Source organism: Populus alba, chromosome 13 (genome assembly GCF_005239225.2).
Source record: "Populus alba chromosome 13, ASM523922v2, whole genome shotgun sequence".
Lineage (NCBI taxonomy): Eukaryota > Viridiplantae > Streptophyta > Magnoliopsida > Malpighiales > Salicaceae > Populus > Populus alba.
The window spans coordinates 4,005,690-4,024,082 of record NC_133296.1 but is presented as its reverse complement, the minus strand read 5'-3'; the positions used below and the strand labels follow the sequence as shown (position 1 = coordinate 4,024,082).

The window sequence follows — 18,393 nt, the reverse complement described above, 5'->3', positions numbered from 1 at the left end:
GTGTCTATATTTTTTCTATTGAAAAAAGGGTCTTTTTCCATATGTCATATAACAACAGGGACCAGAGTGTAAGCTGCAAAGTTTTCTTTTTTGCTACTACAGATGGAAGCGCCTTTTATTTCTCAGAACAAGTGAAGCGTAAGAAATAGAAGGAATCACCGCTGCTCCAGTTACAGGTACTGTTATTTCCACTTGCGAAGTTCAGTTCTTTTTCATGTGGGTTCCTTTTGTTTCACGTGAAAGCTCAAAACCTGGAAGAGGCCTAAGATTTTACTAAAGATTTGAAGTAGATATCTATGATCACCATGGACTATGAAAGCTGTTTTATTTTATGGAATCCATAGATGGTATCTTATTCAATTGTCACAGTTGCTTTAAAATGATGTTGATGTGTTATTGATGAGAGACATTTGATAATTTTAGTATACAATTATTGATTCCAAGGGCAAAATGCTAGTAATTTGAAGGGTAGAGATTGAGTTAACGGGTCAGAGGAGAGAGGATCAGGGTTTCCTTGTTTTTGGTTCAAATAGGGTTTTTGACTTCAGTTTTGGGTGGGAGCTCTCTGGTTTTGAAAATATTGGGGATTCGTTTTCCGTGAGGGCTTCCTGGTGGTTCTCTTGGTGGAAAAGATTGCAATTCAAAGGCCTGGTTTTTTTCTTTTTGTTTAGTGTGGGGAGCTGCCATTGTGAGTTGAGAAAAGGGTGAAATAAATAAAGAGAAAGGCAAGGAGTCCATACCCTATAGGGGCTGTTTGTCTTGAGTTTTCTCCTTGAAGTTATAATTCGTACCCTGCTTTGCTTAGTTCTTGAGCTTGCATGTCATGTACTTTGATATAAAAGTTTGGTGGTATATTCACGTTTTTCTGGGTTTGGCTCTGTGGATTTGGATTGATTGGAATGCTCATAATACCTGCTGAGCCCTGTATGGAGGTTGAAACCAAGTTTTGATTAATCTTGCATAATCAATGGGTGATAAGCACCTTTTTTTAGAGGCATGGGTTTGCTAGTCCCCTGTAAATCTGCAGGGAACAACTGACTAAGGCTGCAATCTTTTCTTTCTTTCTTTTTTTTTTTTTGGAAACTAAAGGTTTTTGCTGGAATGCTTTGCTGTCATGTTAATCATCAAAGAAGTCTAGCTTTAGGATTTTGCTCATGCATGTTTGTTTGAAGCTCTGGGAGGGACTGAGTTCTGAATGTCATGACCACTTTGCTAAGCCCCTAAAACCAGGTTTATATCCTCAGTCAATTTCCTCCACATGTCTAGGTAGTTGTATAAATAGAGAAGTCTTTTTTTCTTCTTGAACATGAAGCTGTTTTACTGTTATTGGGCGTTTGACAAAAAAAAATTTTTTTTCTCTATTTTTGAAACAGTTGTCTTCAATTTTCTCGCTTTGATTTTTCTTTTAATTTCCTTGTTGTACCTGTGACCTAGTGACTTCAGTTCACAAAATGTATATCAATATACCCATCAATTTGTAATTGCCATTCTGCTACTTTATGGCAGTTTCCTGTCAACTCAGCAGAGATGAGAGAAGAATCTATGATTTTGAAAGGAAATAGTTTGAGTCTTTTGAATGAATTTGAACTCATTCTGGAGTCTGATCCTCTAATGTAAGAATTTTACAAACACATGTCCATAAATGTTTGACTATTTCGTGCCTTTTCACACTATGAATATGCATTTTTACATTGTTGATATTCTTGAATATAGTGATGAAGTAGGATTTATTCACCCATCCCAATTTGTCACATTAAATAAAGAAGCGAGCAGCTCCTTGGAACATGAAGATGCAAATTTTTGGAGCAGGGATCATAAGCTCGCAATTTCGACAGATGTTCTCCTTCCTTTGTATAAGGCGGTCAAAGATGTGTTTTTGCATGCAATTAGCCAATATAAGAGGCATGAGAATCTATCTGATGCATCTTGGGATGAGGGTAATCTTGAAAGTGAGGTCATGAAGCACAGCAAGGCGCTTTTATTGTTAAGCTGTGACTTTGGGACTGCTTGGAATTTCAGGTATTTCCAGATTTCTGCTCAAGTTTATATCGATATGTTTGTGCGCATCTGTTTCTCCATTCATTTAATTATTTTCAGTCTTGCTTATCCTTACCATGAACCCATGACCATGATATTTGTTCCTCGTATTTGTCATGCAGGAAGTTAATTGTGTCAAAGAAGCAGCATATGTTGATATTTTTGGATGAACTTTTCTTGTCGGCCCTAGTCCTTTCATACTCTCCCAAAAGTGAAAAGGCATGGTGCCACAGGTAACATATATAAGCTATTCTTTTTTGTTTTTAATATGATGATACCATTTATTTTGTGTTTTTTATTTTCCACCAAGCTCTATATGTAATTCAACAGTTATAACTGTTTCACCGTAACGGGTATTTAGGCATAATTCTTTTCAAGCATAAAACCCAACACTTATGGATGTATAAATAAATTGGCAGGCGATGGGTGATCAAGATGATTGCTGGAAAATGTTCAACTATGCAAGATATTGTAGGGAAAGAATCTGAGCTAGTGGAGAAAATAGCTGAGGTTTAAATTCAGTTCTGGATGTTGATATTATTAATAGATGAAGGTTTATATGATATTTAATAGTCGAAACTATTATATTCTTTTCAGTTGCATTTTAGTTTGTTTCTTCTAACCCTTCCCAGAGACATCAGAAATAATCTTCTTTTAACGGTTCTTGATTGGGCTTCCTATAAAATTGCGGTCAAACTAATGATTTTTGGCACATAACAGTTGATGAGACATCCCATAAACTATGTGATGAGGAATGCACCAGTGAGGTGTGGTCTTAATATGATTTCCTGCCCACTTGTTTTGCAGAGATCAAAAATGAATTATCATGCATGGAATCACCGTTGCTGGTTAGTTTCATACATGACAACAGAACAGGTCATTAAGTGTTTGCTTTGTATCAATGCTTTAGAATGTAGCTGTAGCAAAACATTTTCGGGCCAACCTTGCCCCCTTAAATGTGCATTGTAATACTGTAATCTAGCCTTCATAGCTTAGATTATCACTAGAGTAAGCTATATTGGCTCTTTTTCCTGGTTTTGAATGGTTTCCTGCTTAGTTGTTTTTGTTAGATTTGTAAACTATAAATTTTTAGTTGCTGTATGTGGTTTTTTTGAATTATATACGAATCCACTTTGCCTGCAGGTGCTGCATGAGTTGAAGAAATCCAGAAACTGGGCTGGATTACATGTTGCTGATAATTCTTGCTTTCATTATCGCACTGTGAGTTTTCCTCTTCAAACTTTTGAGCCTGATATTGAAGAGTTCAAAAGAAAGATAAACCCCTGAAAAAGCAATTAAATATTTTTTTTAGGGGGGGACTTTCATTGCTCTTCTAATGAAATCCAATGCCTATTTGAAAGGAAAAAAAAACAATGTAGAAATTTATTGATGAGTTTTCATTAAATGCAGCGGCTGATGCTCAGGGTCAGGGAGGATCACTGCCATAAACTAGAAGATGGAACGTCTGATGGAAATGATGAAATTTATCGAATCTGGCAGGTATAACGTTTCTGCACTGTTCATCAATCACCGCTTATTTTATGAAGGCTTGTCTGCTCTGTTTTTGTGTTTCTAGTGCACAAAAACAGCTAATTTGGTATTGAATATGGGAATGGGAATATTATGACCTTTTCTTTTTATGTTAGATTACATTTGCCTCAAATAAACCTAGCACTTTCCTTTGATTTTCTTGGTGATTTGACTGCATTGTTGTAGTCTTACGCAAAATAATGGGTCAAGATGTTGGAGACAAGCTCTCTTTCTTTTATTGGACATGTGATAAGAAGATGGTGCCGTGGAGATCAAGGAAACAAAACCCCAATTATCAGGATTAGCTTTCTAACGTGGGGAAGGCTAAGATTTCTTGTATGCTTGATGATTAGCTTCTGTTAGTGGATAAGCATTAGGCTTTGTTAGGAGAGTTAATTAGCTTTCTGTTAGTTTGTTGCATGGATAAGCATTAGGCTTTGTAGGTCCTTTAATTTCGGTATTGAAGTCACAAAATGGGTTTGTATATAACTCATGCATGAGAATAAAGAGAACAAGCATCATTAGCCCGTCATATCTGTAGTTTGTTCTCACCCCGAGAGAATAATCTTTTCTATCAAAATTCCATAGCTTTGATTGGGACCTATCAACATTCAGATAACAAAATAACGTTATTGAAGCAAAATCCTTCTTTTGAGGAAAATCCTAGTGCAAACAATTCATAAAATGTTTTTGTTCGACTTTTAACTGGGTTTTATTTGATATTTTGATTGTTACACTGTGGGTATATGACAGGAGGAGCTTGATTGGAATGAAGCATTGATTAAGTGTTATGTAGGAAGAGAGGTACATCTAACAAAACGTTGCCCCACAGGTTTAAGAAATTCATTATTGATTCACTTGCCGTAGATGTTTTATCTTTTCTTTTTCCCCTCAAGTAAAACGAAGATATCTAATTTCTGTGAATTGCTTAATGGTTCCTAAACACCTGTGGTCAACTTCCAGCCACACTTCACACTGTATCTTCTTATACTTAATTTTATCTTTTTCAGGCTTTGTGGCTTCATCGTCGTTTCCTCTCCTTGTCTTGGATAAGGCATTTCATAACTAATCTTGGTGATACATCTAACTACCATGTATGTAAATCCAGCATAAATGCTGACATTGGTATCTTTATGGATAATGAGTTGCATCTCGCAAATTCCTGCTCAACAATACCCGATAATGAGTTTGAGGATTTTCAAGCACAGGCAATATATTCCGCAACTTACATACTATGGCTGACAAAGGTAGTAAGTAGTGTGTGTCTTCACTTTCACATTTTGCAACTGTTTAAATGGCCTTTCTCAAATTGGTCGAGTTCTAACACAACTTTGTTCTTTCACCAGCAAATCTCCGATTCCCAGGGAATTGAGCTCCAAGAGAAGCCAAATCTTGGAAGCCTGAAGACCATGCTGAATATGGCATGTCCTGAAAGATCGTTTCTTTGGGACATCTCAACAAGGATAACTGGGAAGTGTGACGAGGGTTTGAAGGAGAATAGATCTCAACTTCGATAGATAAATATGTTATACAGTGTTTGGACCATATTCTTTCTACGTTGCCCAGATGGTAACTGTTGTATGCTCAGGTCGGGACTTCAAGTCTTGAAGTGTAGTCTGTGTTCTGAATTATTGGAGGCCGGCACGCTATATAAAATGCGGGAGTGCAAAACCCAGCCAGATTGCCAACTATAGCCTTCCAGGCTTCCATATGTGATCATAACTACGGCAAATCCTGCTATGCCTCCTACTAAACGGGAAGCCATTCCAAACGCAATGCCTTTTTTTTGTTGATCTTTTCGGAGTTCTGTGTCTTTGTGAGAGGTTTTCATTGGATTTTGGAAACCACGTAATGCCATTACCAAACTAGCATCCAAACTCAATGACTAGGACGTTGTATGTGTGGTGTATATCTTATTTTTTTTTTAAAAAAAAAAAAAAAGTCATTTAAAAAGAAAAATTGTTTTGCTTTTGAAACAAAACAGTATTCTTGTTTTTAGACAAAACCACATTCACCTATTATGTGATTCATTTTTTTAATTAAAATAATAACTTTTTTCATTTTTTTTTTTAAATTACACATCAAGTATACTTGTGGTTTTGCATAATTCTATTTCAAAATATTTATATATATATACATTGGTTTTATTAAAATGACGTGTCTATATATATTATCATCCTATTCAACTTTTTTTGTTCAAAAAAATAAGAATTACTTTTATAAAAATATGTTTCTGTTTTTGCCAAAATCTTTCCATTTCCTGAGCCAAGGCTTTGTGGATTGGGGGTGGTGGGAGACCAAAGAAAATGTAATGACATGATGTTTACGATGATGTTTGAGAATACGTAATAGTTGTTTTTAAAAAAGATTTTTATTTGAAAATATATTAATTTTTTTAAAAAAATTATTTTTAATATTAATATATCAAAATAATTTAAAAATATATAAAAATATAATTTTTAAAAAACATGCAAACAACTACACCAACTCAAGTAACGTGTAACTTTTTTTTTTTTTTTTTTAATACCATAAACAAAGACAACCATCTGTATCCTTTGGGGGCTCTGGGGCATCTACGACCAATCATCCCAAGACCTTGCACCCATGCTGTCCCTTATCCATAACGTACGCACTGTAATCGCATTGACAAACTACATCCTTAAAATTGCTGTGCAAGACTCAGATGTCCGAAACACATTCACCGGCAATCGCCAAAATTTCAAGTTTCTCTCTTTTTCCTTGTAAATTTACAGGTACTCTCTATACTTCTCTGCCTAGCTAGTTCTTTTGCAAAATGACAATTCATGAACATTGAACGAAACCATTGACATGACAACATTTTCCACTGAGCTTGTCTCTCACAATTATAGCTTTCCCTTCACTAGCAAACATCTAAAACCTTCTTTACTTTCACTTCAAAGCAATGTAGTTAGCTGCATAAACCCTAACCATAATGCCACTATCCACCACCTAGGAAACCAACCAAAAGTAAGGAGTGTTTTACCTGAAACAAGACCAGCCCTTGCTTTATCTTATGATTTCGAAGAAACCCATTTGATGAGATTGCTTAATAGGTCTTGTAAAGCAGGCAAGTACAGTGAGTCCCTCTACTTTCTTGAGTGTATGGTTGCTAAAGATTATCAACCTGATGTTATTTTGTGTACTAAGCTCATTAAAGGGTTTTTTAATTCAAGAAATATAGACAAGGCTACTAGGGTGATGGGCATTTTGGAGAAGTACGGTAAACCTGATGTTTTTGCTTATAATGCAGTGATTAGTGGGTTTTGTAAGGCTAATCGGATTGAAAGTGCAAAAAAAGTGCTTGATAGGATGAAAAGAAAGGGATTTTTGCCGGATGTTGTAACTCATAATATAATGATTGGGACTTTTTGTAGTAAGGGAAAGATTGATTTGGCTTTAAAAGTTTTTGAAGAATTGTTGAAAGATAACAATTGCAAGCCAACTCTTATTACCTACACGATTTTGATAGAGGCGTACATTCTTGAAGGTGGGATTGATGAAGCTTTGAAGCTTTTGGATGAGATGTTATCAAGAGGGCTTGAACCAGATACATTTACTTACAATGTAATAACTAGGGGGCTGTGCAAAGAGGGGAAGGTTGATCGAGCTTTTGAGTTTGTTAGGACCTTGAATTCTAGGGGTTGTAAACCAGATGTGATTACATATAATATATTGTTACGAGCATTGTTGAATCAAGGGAAATGGGATGAAGGGGAGAAATGGATGAGCGAGATATTTTCAAGAGGTTGTGAGCCTAATGTTGTTACATATAGCATCTTGATTAGCTCGCTGTGTCGTGATGGGAAAATTGAGGAATCAGTGAACTTGGTGAAGGTTATGAAGGAGAAGGGTTTGACTCCGGATGCTTATTGTTATGATCCATTGATTGCTGCTTTCTGTAGAGAGGGAAAATTGGATATGGCAATTGAGTTCTTGGATTGCATGATCTCTGATGGTTTTTTGCCAGATATTGTGAACTACAATACAATAATGGCCGCTCTTTGTAAGAATGGAAATGGTGATCATGCTGTGGAAATATTTGGAAAGCTAGATGAAGTGGGTTGTCCTCCAAATGTCAGTTCTTACAACACAATGTTAAGTGCATTGTGGAGTTCTGGAGACAGATATAGAGGCTTGGGAATGATATCACAGATGCTTAGCAAAGGAATTGATCCAGATGTGATAACTTATAATTCACTTATTTCATGTTTGTGCAGAGATGGAATGGTGGATGAAGCTATTGGGCTGCTGGCAGACATGCTAAGTGGAAGGTTCCAGCCAAATATAGTCAGCTATAAAATTGTTCTTCTTGGGTTATGCAAAGCACATAGAATTGATGATGCTATCGAAGTGCTAGCAGCAATGATTGAAAATGGTTGCCAGCCAAATGAAGCTACTTACACGTTGTTGATTGAAGGTATTGGTTTCTCTGGATCAAGAGCTCAAGCAATGGAGTTGGCTAATTCTCTTTACATTATGAAAGCTATTTCTGAAGATTCATTCAAACGTTTGAACAAGACCTTCCCTTTGCTTGATGTTTACAAAGGCTTCATTTATTCGAACTAGTTTCTGTTGTTCTTGGATGGCTAATGACCATACCAGATGTTCTGAAATCTGGCCTATGTCTTCTTTGTATGGCCTTAAACTTACAAGGAACAAAATGCAATAAGGATTTCTGCAACGAGACACCTGATGTGTTGCATATTTTCATGGTATTTTGAGGAAAAAGCATTTGTCACTGGTTTGTTGAGACATAACATTAGAATCCACAGTCGCAGAAGTGACCTATCAGGTACAACATAAGAGCTTGAGCCTTAAGGTGATCTTCTGTATTCTTTCGACTAAACTGCCACATTGTACCTTCAACGCCAGTAATTTGAAGAGAAGATTCATGTCTTGAAGAAAGAATACAAGAGAGCAATACTGTAAATTGTTACACGTGTAGATTTCTCTTTCTGTACTCAACAGGGGATTTTACAGAATGTGCTGGTTACAAGCTTAAGCATTTGTTCTTCGAACTTGTACCTGATTTTTCTTATTATCCTGTCAGGAGGAAACTCGATAGGTTCCTAGTCCTTGTTTCTATTTTACCCATTTAAATAACATGTTTTTATACATGATGAGCAATATCTTCTGACCAAGTACCTTCACGTTTTCTTCTTCTTCTACTTCTTTTGTGGGGTAGGGGTGGGGAGACTAGAACTACACGGATTGATATGATTGTGATGATTAGTGATGGGGAAAAAAACTTATTTACAGGCATTATTGCATTGCCAATAAAGGCTGGTTTTCAGCAAATCCAAAGCCTAAATTTCGCGTGCCTTGCTAATAAAAATGTACTCTCGACAAAAAGCTAATTGGGCTAACAAACCAGTGGCCTATATATTTAGTTTTGGCTTGTGAAATATGGTGAAATCCCATTGGCGACTGTCAAATTTGCATCAGATTGCTTAGTTAGCAACTGAACACGATGATTCCACACGAGAAGAAAGATTGTTCATGGACATAATATTACATACTAAAATTAGAGGAGGATACCCTTTGTGATTATATCAATCGTCCATATACCAGCATGAAAGATACTCACGGAGTCACACTGGATATTAGCAAAATCATCAAGGTTTGGTTCCCTTTTGTTGATATGCTTTATCACCTTTGAACTGTTAGCAGAATTGGTTTTTGTGATGTTGAAATTTCTTTTATGGCACCCTCAGTTTTTGCAAGCACACCCACTTCAGCAAGCACATGCACATTATACATGTAATGTAAATTGAATACATGCTCACACATTCTGTGCTTGCTTGTCTAACAATTTTGAACCTGCAGATGAACCAGGCTGTTGTTAGCATTCATGGAGTGGATCTGCAGCTCTGTGGAGTCAATTTTCCAGAATTTTTTATACACATAATTTCTCAAGTTATTTCATCTTATGATCATCTTGTTTCAGCCGTGTTAATTCATCTTATTTTCTTAATTTTTGGTACACATAATTTTCTTTCCTTGAAAGCCTCGTGTTGTACTTCCATAAAAGAAAGAAATAAAGCACTCGAAAAAGGGGGCAATGCATCTAAACATCTTTGTGCGAATGAACAACTCAAATCGCTAGAGACCTACATATGTTTCCATTGTGCAATTGAGCTGTTTAGAATAATAAGATCTATCACGTAATTTTACAACTGCTTAGTTTAACATCAATATAAAGGGGCTTTAAAAAAAAAGGGTAGAAAGGTACCACCAACACACCCATCTAAGGTGGCATGTTGCTTTGCGCATCACAAGATGTCATCACACTTACTTGTGCAATATGCTCTTCTTCGAAAGCTTTGGTTTCTTATGATTGTGGTTCTGCCACGGTTAAAGAAACAAGATTTCAACTTGAGAAAACGCGAGAGGTAATGGAAGAAGATATACTGATTAAAAACATTAAAAAAAAAAATATATATATATATACACACCTTGTGTCTATCTAGTGCTCCATAATCTGTCCTCTCCTTCCAGTTGCTCTTCCGTAATTTGATGGGCCGATTTCCAACATATTTACCTGAAATCAAGGTTAAGAACAGCATCAACATGCTAACACAGCTCAATCCATTAAGATTTTAATATTAAAGGACAACAAAATTTAGTTAATTTCATCACTAGGAAAAAGGAATTAAAAAACTGAAGGAAGATCAATTCAAGATCTACCTGAATTCAATAACCAAGGATCGATAATGCCCAGTGATCACCAGGTACTTACAAAAGATTAACTAGTTTGATTTCAAATATGATAAATATCTCCTTTTCGCATTATCATCCATATGCATAAGAACAAAAGCTGGGTGATAAAATTCTAAATTATTAAGCAAGACACGGCGTCTTCTCCTCATTAAATGTTTGGTTCAGTGGCTGAAAGCTGATCACTTACCCATTGCAAAGTTAAAAGTTACTAAACAACCACCCTTCAGCAACCTTGTTATATTGAAAGCGAAATAACAAAGCCACTGAGGTCAGAGGTATCTATAAAATGGCCCAAGCACCCCCACCCATTTTCTCTTCCTTGTAACATAAACAGAGACAGCTGCTCAGACCAAAAAAAAATTGAGAGACTAGCTGACTCACCATTCATCTCCTTAAGTGCAGCAGCGAGGTCAGTAGGGTTGGCAAAGCTAACAAATCCATAGCCCTTGGTCTTACCACTCCGCTTATCCCTGACAACCTATTATGTGAGAAAGCACAACAGCATATGCATATAAGGTAACAGTTACAGCTTCCAAAAAATATAGAAATAAAAACCAGAAGGAAAGGGCAAGAAACAGAAACACCCAAAACATGATAGCAAATGCATGCTGGGTGCCCATGCACAGGCACACAGAAGAAACATGCATTTTCAACATAATCACAGCCCAATTCCCCAGCCAACCACGGGCATTGCAGATGAGGTAACAAGGACTAAACTGAAACAAGCAGAGGCATAGCATCATGAATCAAGTCCCCAAGAACATGATTAAGATTAGTAGGTTATTTCAACAGCCAAACTTCTATGAAAAACCTCCTTTTTAGACTAATACCACAAGGGCATTTCAGAAAATTGAAGTCCTTACGGAGATCATTGCAAGCAAATGCAAAAAATCTACATTGAATACAACTAGTCAGGCCTAAATCAATCCAGATACTGCTCATTTCAGATGAATCTCTGAAAGACTTTATTAGATTGCTCCATCATACTAATAAGACAATAAATTCCACATAAATCAGTTCAAGAGAAAAATAGCGAAGCAGATAAAGGTTGCTTGGTAACTGAACCAAAACCACAAAACCCAGGCACTCTGGAGAACCTAGTCAGATCTATTGACTGTACCAGATCTTCAAAAATTCATCATCTTATCAAGATCAACTCAAACAGAAAAACATCTAGGGAAAAGCACCTGCATGCTTAGAGGTTATGGAAATTTTGTGGTGAGCAAAGGATCCTGAAACTCAGGTTTCTAACGAAATCAGCACATGGAACCCACTTAAAAATTATAATGGGTTACTAACCTGACTCCAACTTGTTCAGATCAAGAAAACCAGCAATACGACTCACTTAGTCTGTGAGTTACGTGAAAAATAACCTACACAAGCTCCAGATGTCAATTCCAGCTGTCCACATCCAATATTTAATGATCAAACCTGACCTTGTCTATCCTGGTTATATCGCACCCAGAGAACAAAATATTTAAAAAACAACAGGTTTTAAATCCTTGCTATCAACATATGACCTAATATATTGACTCTGTAATTTTAGAACAAAACGGGAAAAAAAATCTTAGATTATTGCATCAATTTGCAACTTGAAGGTAATTCACATGATCAAGATGTCCAAGCAATATGTAGATTGTTGACAAAGCCTACCTTAGTACACAGAAAAATACAGCTCTGTGCGCTTCAAAGAAAAATCTGAACAGGAAATGGCAAGGTTTCACAGACAAGGCAAACAATACAAAAGAAATCAGGAAATGGAGTGAGACAGCAACTTACTCTGGCCAAGTTAAAAGAAGGAAACCTCGAAAATGCTTTTGAAAGAACATCATCATTCACCTCATTACCGAGATCACCACAAAAAACGCGGTAGTCATCTGTAAACAGCACAATTAGAACACCTTAGATAAGAAACACATGAAATACAGTGAAGAGTGAACGAAATTAATATCAACAAAATAAACATTTTATAAGAATGTTTACTTTATTAAAAAGCTCAAAAAAACAAGATTGGGTTAGAGAACATACTTTCAGGCCATTCTGCAAGAGTTGGATCCTCCCATGTCTGGCCAGCAGCTTTACGAGGAACTGCTTTCTTTTTAGTTTCTGCTTTATGTTCAATCTCACTACTCGCAAGGGCTGCTTTTACACTCTCAAGCGCTTCAGGTGTAATCGTTTGTGCATCCCTTTGAAATAATTGTTGCGCCTGTTCAAAGACACTACAAAATCATTCACCCTAAAAAGCAAGAACACAAACAAATGCACTTGCGGATAGATAATAAGACAGTCTAATCAAATCATTAAAATAAAAGAAAACATCAAACCAAAATCAATCCATGGATACAGCAGCCCAAATTAAAAAAGATAAATTATCATTTCAAATTTTCGTTTTTCCAACAATATCAATTCTGAACCAATTAAAATATAATCTAACTTATAATCACAAATTCACAACTCAATTTTCACATTACCACAAAAAACCCAATTAAACCCTAAAATTACCCAATTTCTCCGAAGCCCAAAAAAACCCACTTCAAAATACACTACAACAAACTTTACACAAAACAAATAAGAATTTCACAACCACAACCAAATCACTCAATATCAAAAAACCTTAACCAACATCAATAAAAAAATCCCAAATACAGCAAATACATATACAATTGCTGACCTGCTGGTACTGGGGGAGAGTGTAAACGGGTCCAATCTGTGAAGGCGGGTAAACGGGCGCCATAACGGTAGGAGGTGGGGTGACATATGGTTTTGGGTAAGGGTCCGATTGCTGTAGGTGAAAAGGGGTAGGGAAATACGTGCCGTTTGCTGCTGTTGCTGTCGCTGTTGCGGATGTTGCGGATGCTGCGTATGTGAATTGCTGTGAAGTTGATGAAGATGGAGGGATCGACATTGGTCTTAGGGATTGAACGAGCTGGTTGTCGTTTGTATGTCTTAACGGGATTGATAGAGCTGGAGGATTTTTGTGTTGGTTGGATTTGAGAAAAGGAATCTTCGGGGGATTTATTTGCTTTATTTATTAATTTGATGACGTGGATTTTCTAACTGGCTAAAGTCGTGATCGGTCCTTCAACTCTTAAAAATCACAATTTAAGAAAAATTAACTAGAATTATCTTGACATTTCACTATTACAATGGCATTTCAGTCTGGCGATGAATAATTAAAATAACAAATATTGACTTAATTAAGAATTAGCTACCTTGAAATCCTTGCTATCAACATATGACCTAACAATTAAATGATAAATATTAGGCCATACAAAAATTATCTTTACATTTCTAAAATCTTAGATTATTGCATCAATTTGTAACTTGAAACATTTTATTTTTTTTAATTTTATTATTCAGTATTAAATTAATTAAAAATTAAGTTTTATAATTTATTTTAGTTTATGTTCTACCTTGATCTTATGACTTGGATCATCAAATTGATCAATTGACTTAAATAGTTTTATGTGTTATTTTTTTAATTATTTTTTTAATTTTATTATTTAATATTAAATTAATTAAAAATTGAGTTTCATAATTTGTTTTTTATAAGCTTATCTTGATCTTATGATTCATGTTTGATAGGTTAACCTAGGTTGACTTGGCTTATTCTTCTAATTGATTTTTTTTTTTTAATTTCATCATTCAATATTAGATTGATTGAGAATTAAGTTTAATAAAAAAAAAAATGATTTGTTTTTTATTGAACTATTAGTGTCACATGAACTAGGTGATGAATTTAATAGGTTAATTTTAGTTGATTCGAGTCGATTTAATATGTTATTTTAATATATATATATATATATATATATATATATATAAATATCATTTTGATTTTTTTTAGTTAAATTATATTTTTATTTTAACTGTCAATTTAACTAGATCATATCAGTTAATTTCTATATAATTTAATTTTTTTGTTAAAAAATATAATAACAATATCTAGATATTTTTATATATAAAAAATTATTTTAACCTGCAACAGTACAAAAAAAATATCTTTTTAGAGACCATTTGGTATTATTTATTTATTTGCATTGTATATCATAAATAACTTGTTGAAGTAAACCTTGATTTGTAGAAGTAAAAATAATAGCAAAAACGATCACAACATAGGTTGACAGTATAATCTGACAAGGTGCGGAGCCAAGCATGTCTTTGTTTCTCTGTGCATTTCTCGACACATCTAACACGAAATTTTAACTTCATGAGTTTGCACGTCACGAGCTCAGAAGGCATGGTCATCTTCAGACGATGATCTTTATTTCAGGACTGGCCGCTCTGAAAAGTTGTTTCTTACTGGTTATGGGTTTTCCTGATCTTTGAAAAAAAGCAGAGTGAGGTAAGCCTGCTTAAGCTTCCTTCCAAAATCACGGTGTAGCTTCTTCTACTTACCGCCTGGATCTTCTTTTCTTTCTTTCATTTTCAAGGCTTGTGAAAGCATTTCCATTGGTGACGACAACAACCATTGATCGGAAGTTCGGCCGACGGAAGCAAAGTCCAACAGAACGACGAAAACATTGCACTTGGTTTTGGAGGGGTGCGCCAGGCCAGTGCAGCAGTGCAACGCAGAGGCGACGCTCGAGAACGCCAGCAGCAAGCTGCTGTTAAAGGCCCTCGCCCTAGAAAAATAAATTTAATATCGAGCCAAAAGGCCAAAAGGTATGAGCTTAGCCAAAAGGCCGAGAAAGGTATGAGCTTCATCGTGGGAACGAGCTGGGTTTTATACTTGAGGTTTTGGTCCAACCTTCACTTCTTTGTCGATGTGGGACGTACAAAACAGGCCTTGAAGCAGGACAATAAAGTGCGACCTCGTTCCCTGTACTCAGCGTGGTGGGTTTTTCAACGCTACTATTATTCTTATTTCTCCACGACACAAAATACAAGACTAGACAAGTTAATATTTATCATTGCCAAATCTCAGCAGGTGGTCTCCAAAAAGCCCTGGAGAGCGTTAACTAGCTATGCTTTGAAGAGCCAGTTTTGAAATAGGATGTAAATTGTGTTTTTTTTTTTTTTTTTTTTTTTTTTTGTTAAATTTGTTATACTTTCCACATATTAGGAGTAACGTAGGAGACATCTCTATTTTTTCTCCGGGGAATCTTTTAGAATTCCCACTACTTAGCTTTCAATTCGTTTGACCATCAAATGAAATGTGAATAACCCGCTTCTCTCTTTTTAAAACAAGGGGCTTCTGGTTCTGTCGGTGCTAGAAAAAATTTTTCTTCTCCATATTACTATATTTCTAGAGCAAATAATTTTATATGAGGAACTATTGAACTCAATTACTTGCTGCTCTTACATATATATATATATATATATATATATATATATATATATATATATATATATAATATTATGATTGTAAAAATATTATTTTAATATATATTTAAACAAAAAAATATTTTCAACTAGCTACCATAATTTAAAAAAGAACGCTGAAACTTACATTTCCTACTCATTTGAGCCAGCCAGGGGGGCAAGGAATGCGAACGGTGGAGGCATGACTCCAATGAAGGGCCAAGAATGCCGAAAACAAGGCGTAAACACAAAAGAATAAGAGAATGGAACAGGTTATTAGATCAACATCTGTTTTACTAGAATTGGACAGGGGCCGCGACTTGCGCAGCCCCCTCTAACACAAATTTTGACGTAGGATCTCCCTCTAGGGGAGACCTTAAACCAGCACCCCTCCTGGGTGCAATGGAGGTCACTGATCTAGACCATGGGCATTCTTGATCACCCATTGATCCCGTCCAGGTAAGTATGTTTAACGTAGCCGTGGGTTCCTTATTTATACACGGCACGCTCGTCTGGCCTCTAGTTTTTCCTCCATGTGGGATAGTTAAGTAGAACGCGAAGCCAGGTCTCCTTTCGACCCTACTGCACCTTGACAAACCTTTCTTGCTCCCATGTTTGATTTATTGACTGGGAATCAAATCTAACAGTAAGATTTTACTTGGGACTGGAGACTTGATTTCGAGCTGTGAAGCTGAACACCGCTTCTTCACAAATACAGAATGGAGGACCAGAGGAGTCCATCATCTCTCTCAGGGATCAAGTGTCAACGAATTAATGGAAGATATATATATTAAGTATTTTCTCTGTTATTAATATATTATATTATTATATATTATTATATTATATTATATTATATTATATATATATATACTAACTGTCTTCTTCTTTTTTGTTTTAAATTTTTTTTTTTTTAATGAGTTAATGTTAATTTGTTTTATATTTAGGTATCAGACTTTCATGATACATATCTTTTTAATAGGCTTAACCTGGTTTGACGGGTTAACCCGGAAATTATTTTTCTTTTTAATTAAATTTTTTTTATATTTAATTATCAGACTTTCATGACATGTATTCGAGCTTGACAGGTTAACTTGTTTAATGGGTTAACCCAGTTAATTCTAGGTAAACCAGTCAATTTTTTTTATATTTAGTTATCAAATTTTCATGACGTGAATCTCGGGTTTAATGGCTTAACCTGGTTTGACGGGTTAACCCGAAATTGTTTTTTTAATTAATTTTTTCATTTAATTTAGTTTGTTAATGTTAAATTTCTTTCTATTTAATTATCAGACTTTCATGACACGTATCCCAGGCTTGACGGGTCAACTTGGTTTGAACAGGTTAACCCAGTTAATTCTGGGTAAACCCGTCAATTTTTTTTTTCTATTTAGTTATAAAACTTTCATAACCCGAATCTCAAGGTTTTACGGGTTAAACTGGTTTGAAGGGTTAACCTAATTAATTCAATTTTTTTTTTTTTTTTCTTTTTAATTAATCTATTTAATTATCATACTTTTATGACACGACTTTATAGCCAGACCCACATCCAATATTCTTGGGTCCGGTGTTGCAATCAGGCTCACTTAAACTTGGATCATGTAAGTTTAATGTTATTATTAATATTATAAATATTACTCTTAGATTAGGCGTTCCAGCCAAATTCAAGACTCTTGGTATATACTTTACAAAAAAAAACTCTAATACTTTTAAATTTTAGTTTTTTTTAATATTTTTTATGTAAAAAAATAATATTGTGGCATCGCGCGAGTCATGTAACTAGTATATATACATGTAGTGTGTGGGAGTTCCTAAGCTTTACAGGATTACTGTAATGAATTGTTGCATTCTGGAAGAGTTAAAAACAATATTATTATTTTTTATCCTCGATGGTGAGAAGCATGGCGCCTCAGGTGGTTTAAGCTTTCAGGTTTATATAATTTTTCGGCCTGGTATCATAACTTCGTAACTAAATAGTTATATTTTTGAAACATAAATAACTTTTATTCAAGAATATGTTAAAAGATAGTATAAATTATAATTTAAAACTTTACTTAATAATTTAAATTTTTTAATTGAGATAGGTTATTTAACAAATTACTTTATTTTTTATTATAAAATTCACAACTTCAATTAAAAAATAATATAAATCATATCTTGAAACTTTATCCAACAGTTTAAGTTACTGGGTTGAATTGGTTCTTTGATATGATTTCAAAGCATTAATGAATATGCAGTCACGAGTTTGAATCTCACCATCTCTATTTATTTGATAAAAATTAAGCACAATGTTATGTGATTATACAAGTTTTAAGTTTAAAGAATTTTTAACTTGAAAGAGAATGTGTTAGAGAATAATATAAATCACATTCTGAAATCCTTATCTAATAACTTAAATTATCGGGTTCAGATAATTCTTTGACAACTTCTACTAGTATTTCTTTGATGTCTTGTTTTCTGTTTTGATTTTTTTTAAAAAAAAAAAAATTCATAACTTCTACCAATATGCCATGACATCCTAGCTTGTGTTTTTCTATCATGTTGCTTAATTTGGATAGATTTTTTTCTTTTATATGAAAAGTTAGTCAATCAATCTATCTATCTATGAAATTTGAGAATTAGATCCACCACATGAGGATAAATGGAATAGCTTAGAACCTGCCAGGGACATTAAAATTAAATACTGTAAAATCGCATCTACCATGAATTGAGTGAAATCTTGCAATTATCCAAGAAACTTCATATTAGTATTATATTTATCATACTCTTTTTAGATGTGGTTAACAT

General features: G+C 34.8%; 3 protein-coding genes, 1 non-coding gene and 1 pseudogene across 11 annotated transcripts; 2 read left to right on the top strand and 3 right to left on the bottom strand.

Moving 5' to 3' along the window:
• Positions 1-77: 77 nt before the first annotated feature.
• LOC118036490 (uncharacterized) lies at positions 78-5,487 on the top strand. 5 transcript variants are annotated; one of them, XM_073403985.1, is made up of 11 exons: positions 78-176; positions 1,508-1,613; positions 1,714-2,019; positions 2,160-2,270; positions 2,457-2,547; positions 2,845-2,913; positions 3,181-3,258; positions 3,448-3,537; positions 4,321-4,371; positions 4,578-4,814; positions 4,914-5,487. In XM_073403985.1, the coding sequence occupies exons 2-11, from the start codon at positions 1,528-1,530 to the stop codon at positions 5,082-5,084; spliced, it is 1,290 nt and encodes a 429-aa protein (XP_073260086.1). In that variant the 5' UTR covers positions 78-176; positions 1,508-1,527; the 3' UTR covers positions 5,085-5,487. The 5 variants fall into 5 exon arrangements, with proteins under 5 accessions (XP_073260086.1, XP_073260090.1, XP_073260088.1 ...); XM_073403989.1 differs by lacking the exon at positions 1,508-1,613; XM_073403987.1 differs by lacking the exon at positions 2,845-2,913 and having other exon boundaries at positions 94-176; positions 1,507-1,613.
• A 633-nt stretch (positions 5,488-6,120) lies between these two features.
• Positions 6,121-8,705, top strand: LOC118036511 (uncharacterized). The gene has a single exon (XM_035042234.2). It carries the CDS (start codon positions 6,397-6,399, stop codon positions 8,152-8,154), a length of 1,758 nt encoding a protein of 585 aa, XP_034898125.1. The 5' UTR covers positions 6,121-6,396; the 3' UTR covers positions 8,155-8,705.
• Positions 8,706-9,028: 323 nt separating this feature from the next.
• On the bottom strand, positions 9,029-13,323 carry LOC118036492 (uncharacterized). Of its 4 annotated transcripts, none has more exons than XR_004685379.2 (7): positions 12,980-13,322; positions 12,337-12,514; positions 12,088-12,185; positions 10,690-10,786; positions 10,044-10,129; positions 9,821-9,933; positions 9,029-9,408 (listed from the first exon to the last, which is right to left on the bottom strand). XR_004685379.2 is itself a non-coding variant. In XM_035042218.2 (6 exons), exons 1-6 carry the CDS (start codon positions 13,211-13,213, stop codon positions 9,880-9,882), a joined length of 747 nt encoding a protein of 248 aa, XP_034898109.1. In that variant the 5' UTR covers positions 13,214-13,322; the 3' UTR covers positions 9,643-9,879. The 4 variants fall into 4 exon arrangements, 2 of the variants coding, with proteins under 2 accessions (XP_034898109.1, XP_073260184.1); XR_004685380.2 differs by lacking the exon at positions 9,029-9,408 and adding an exon at positions 9,643-9,726; XM_035042218.2 differs by lacking the exon at positions 9,029-9,408 and having other exon boundaries at positions 9,643-9,933.
• Positions 13,324-14,843: 1,520 nt separating this feature from the next.
• Positions 14,844-15,003, bottom strand: LOC118036532 (U2 spliceosomal RNA; annotated as a pseudogene).
• Positions 15,004-15,916: 913 nt separating this feature from the next.
• LOC118036531 (U1 spliceosomal RNA) lies at positions 15,917-16,076 on the bottom strand. The gene has a single exon (XR_004685383.1). It is a non-coding gene; the product is annotated as a U1 spliceosomal RNA (small nuclear RNA).
• Between the last annotated feature and the right edge of the window lie 2,317 nt (positions 16,077-18,393).

Bases quoted from the DNA above. Each gene is read 5' to 3' on its own strand.
- LOC118036490 (XM_073403985.1), top strand. From the start codon at position 1,528: ATGAGAGAAGAATCTATGATTTTGAAAGGAAATAGTTTGAGTCTTTTG. The intron at 1,614-1,713 runs GTAAGAATTTTA...TCTTGAATATAG, and splicing joins CTGGAGTCTGATCCTCTAAT to TGATGAAGTAGGATTTATTC. The intron at 4,372-4,577 runs GTACATCTAACA...TATCTTTTTCAG, and splicing joins AGTGTTATGTAGGAAGAGAG to GCTTTGTGGCTTCATCGTCG.
- LOC118036511 (XM_035042234.2), top strand. From the start codon at position 6,397: ATGACAACATTTTCCACTGAGCTTGTCTCTCACAATTATAGCTTTCCC.
- LOC118036492 (XM_035042218.2), bottom strand. From the start codon at position 13,213: ATGTCGATCCCTCCATCTTCATCAACTTCACAGCAATTCACATACGCA. The intron at 12,515-12,979 runs GTCAGCAATTGT...GTCTTTGAACAG, and splicing joins CTCTCCCCCAGTACCAGCAG to GCGCAACAATTATTTCAAAG. The intron at 10,787-12,087 runs GTAAGTTGCTGT...CTCACATAATAG, and splicing joins CTTCTTTTAACTTGGCCAGA to GTTGTCAGGGATAAGCGGAG.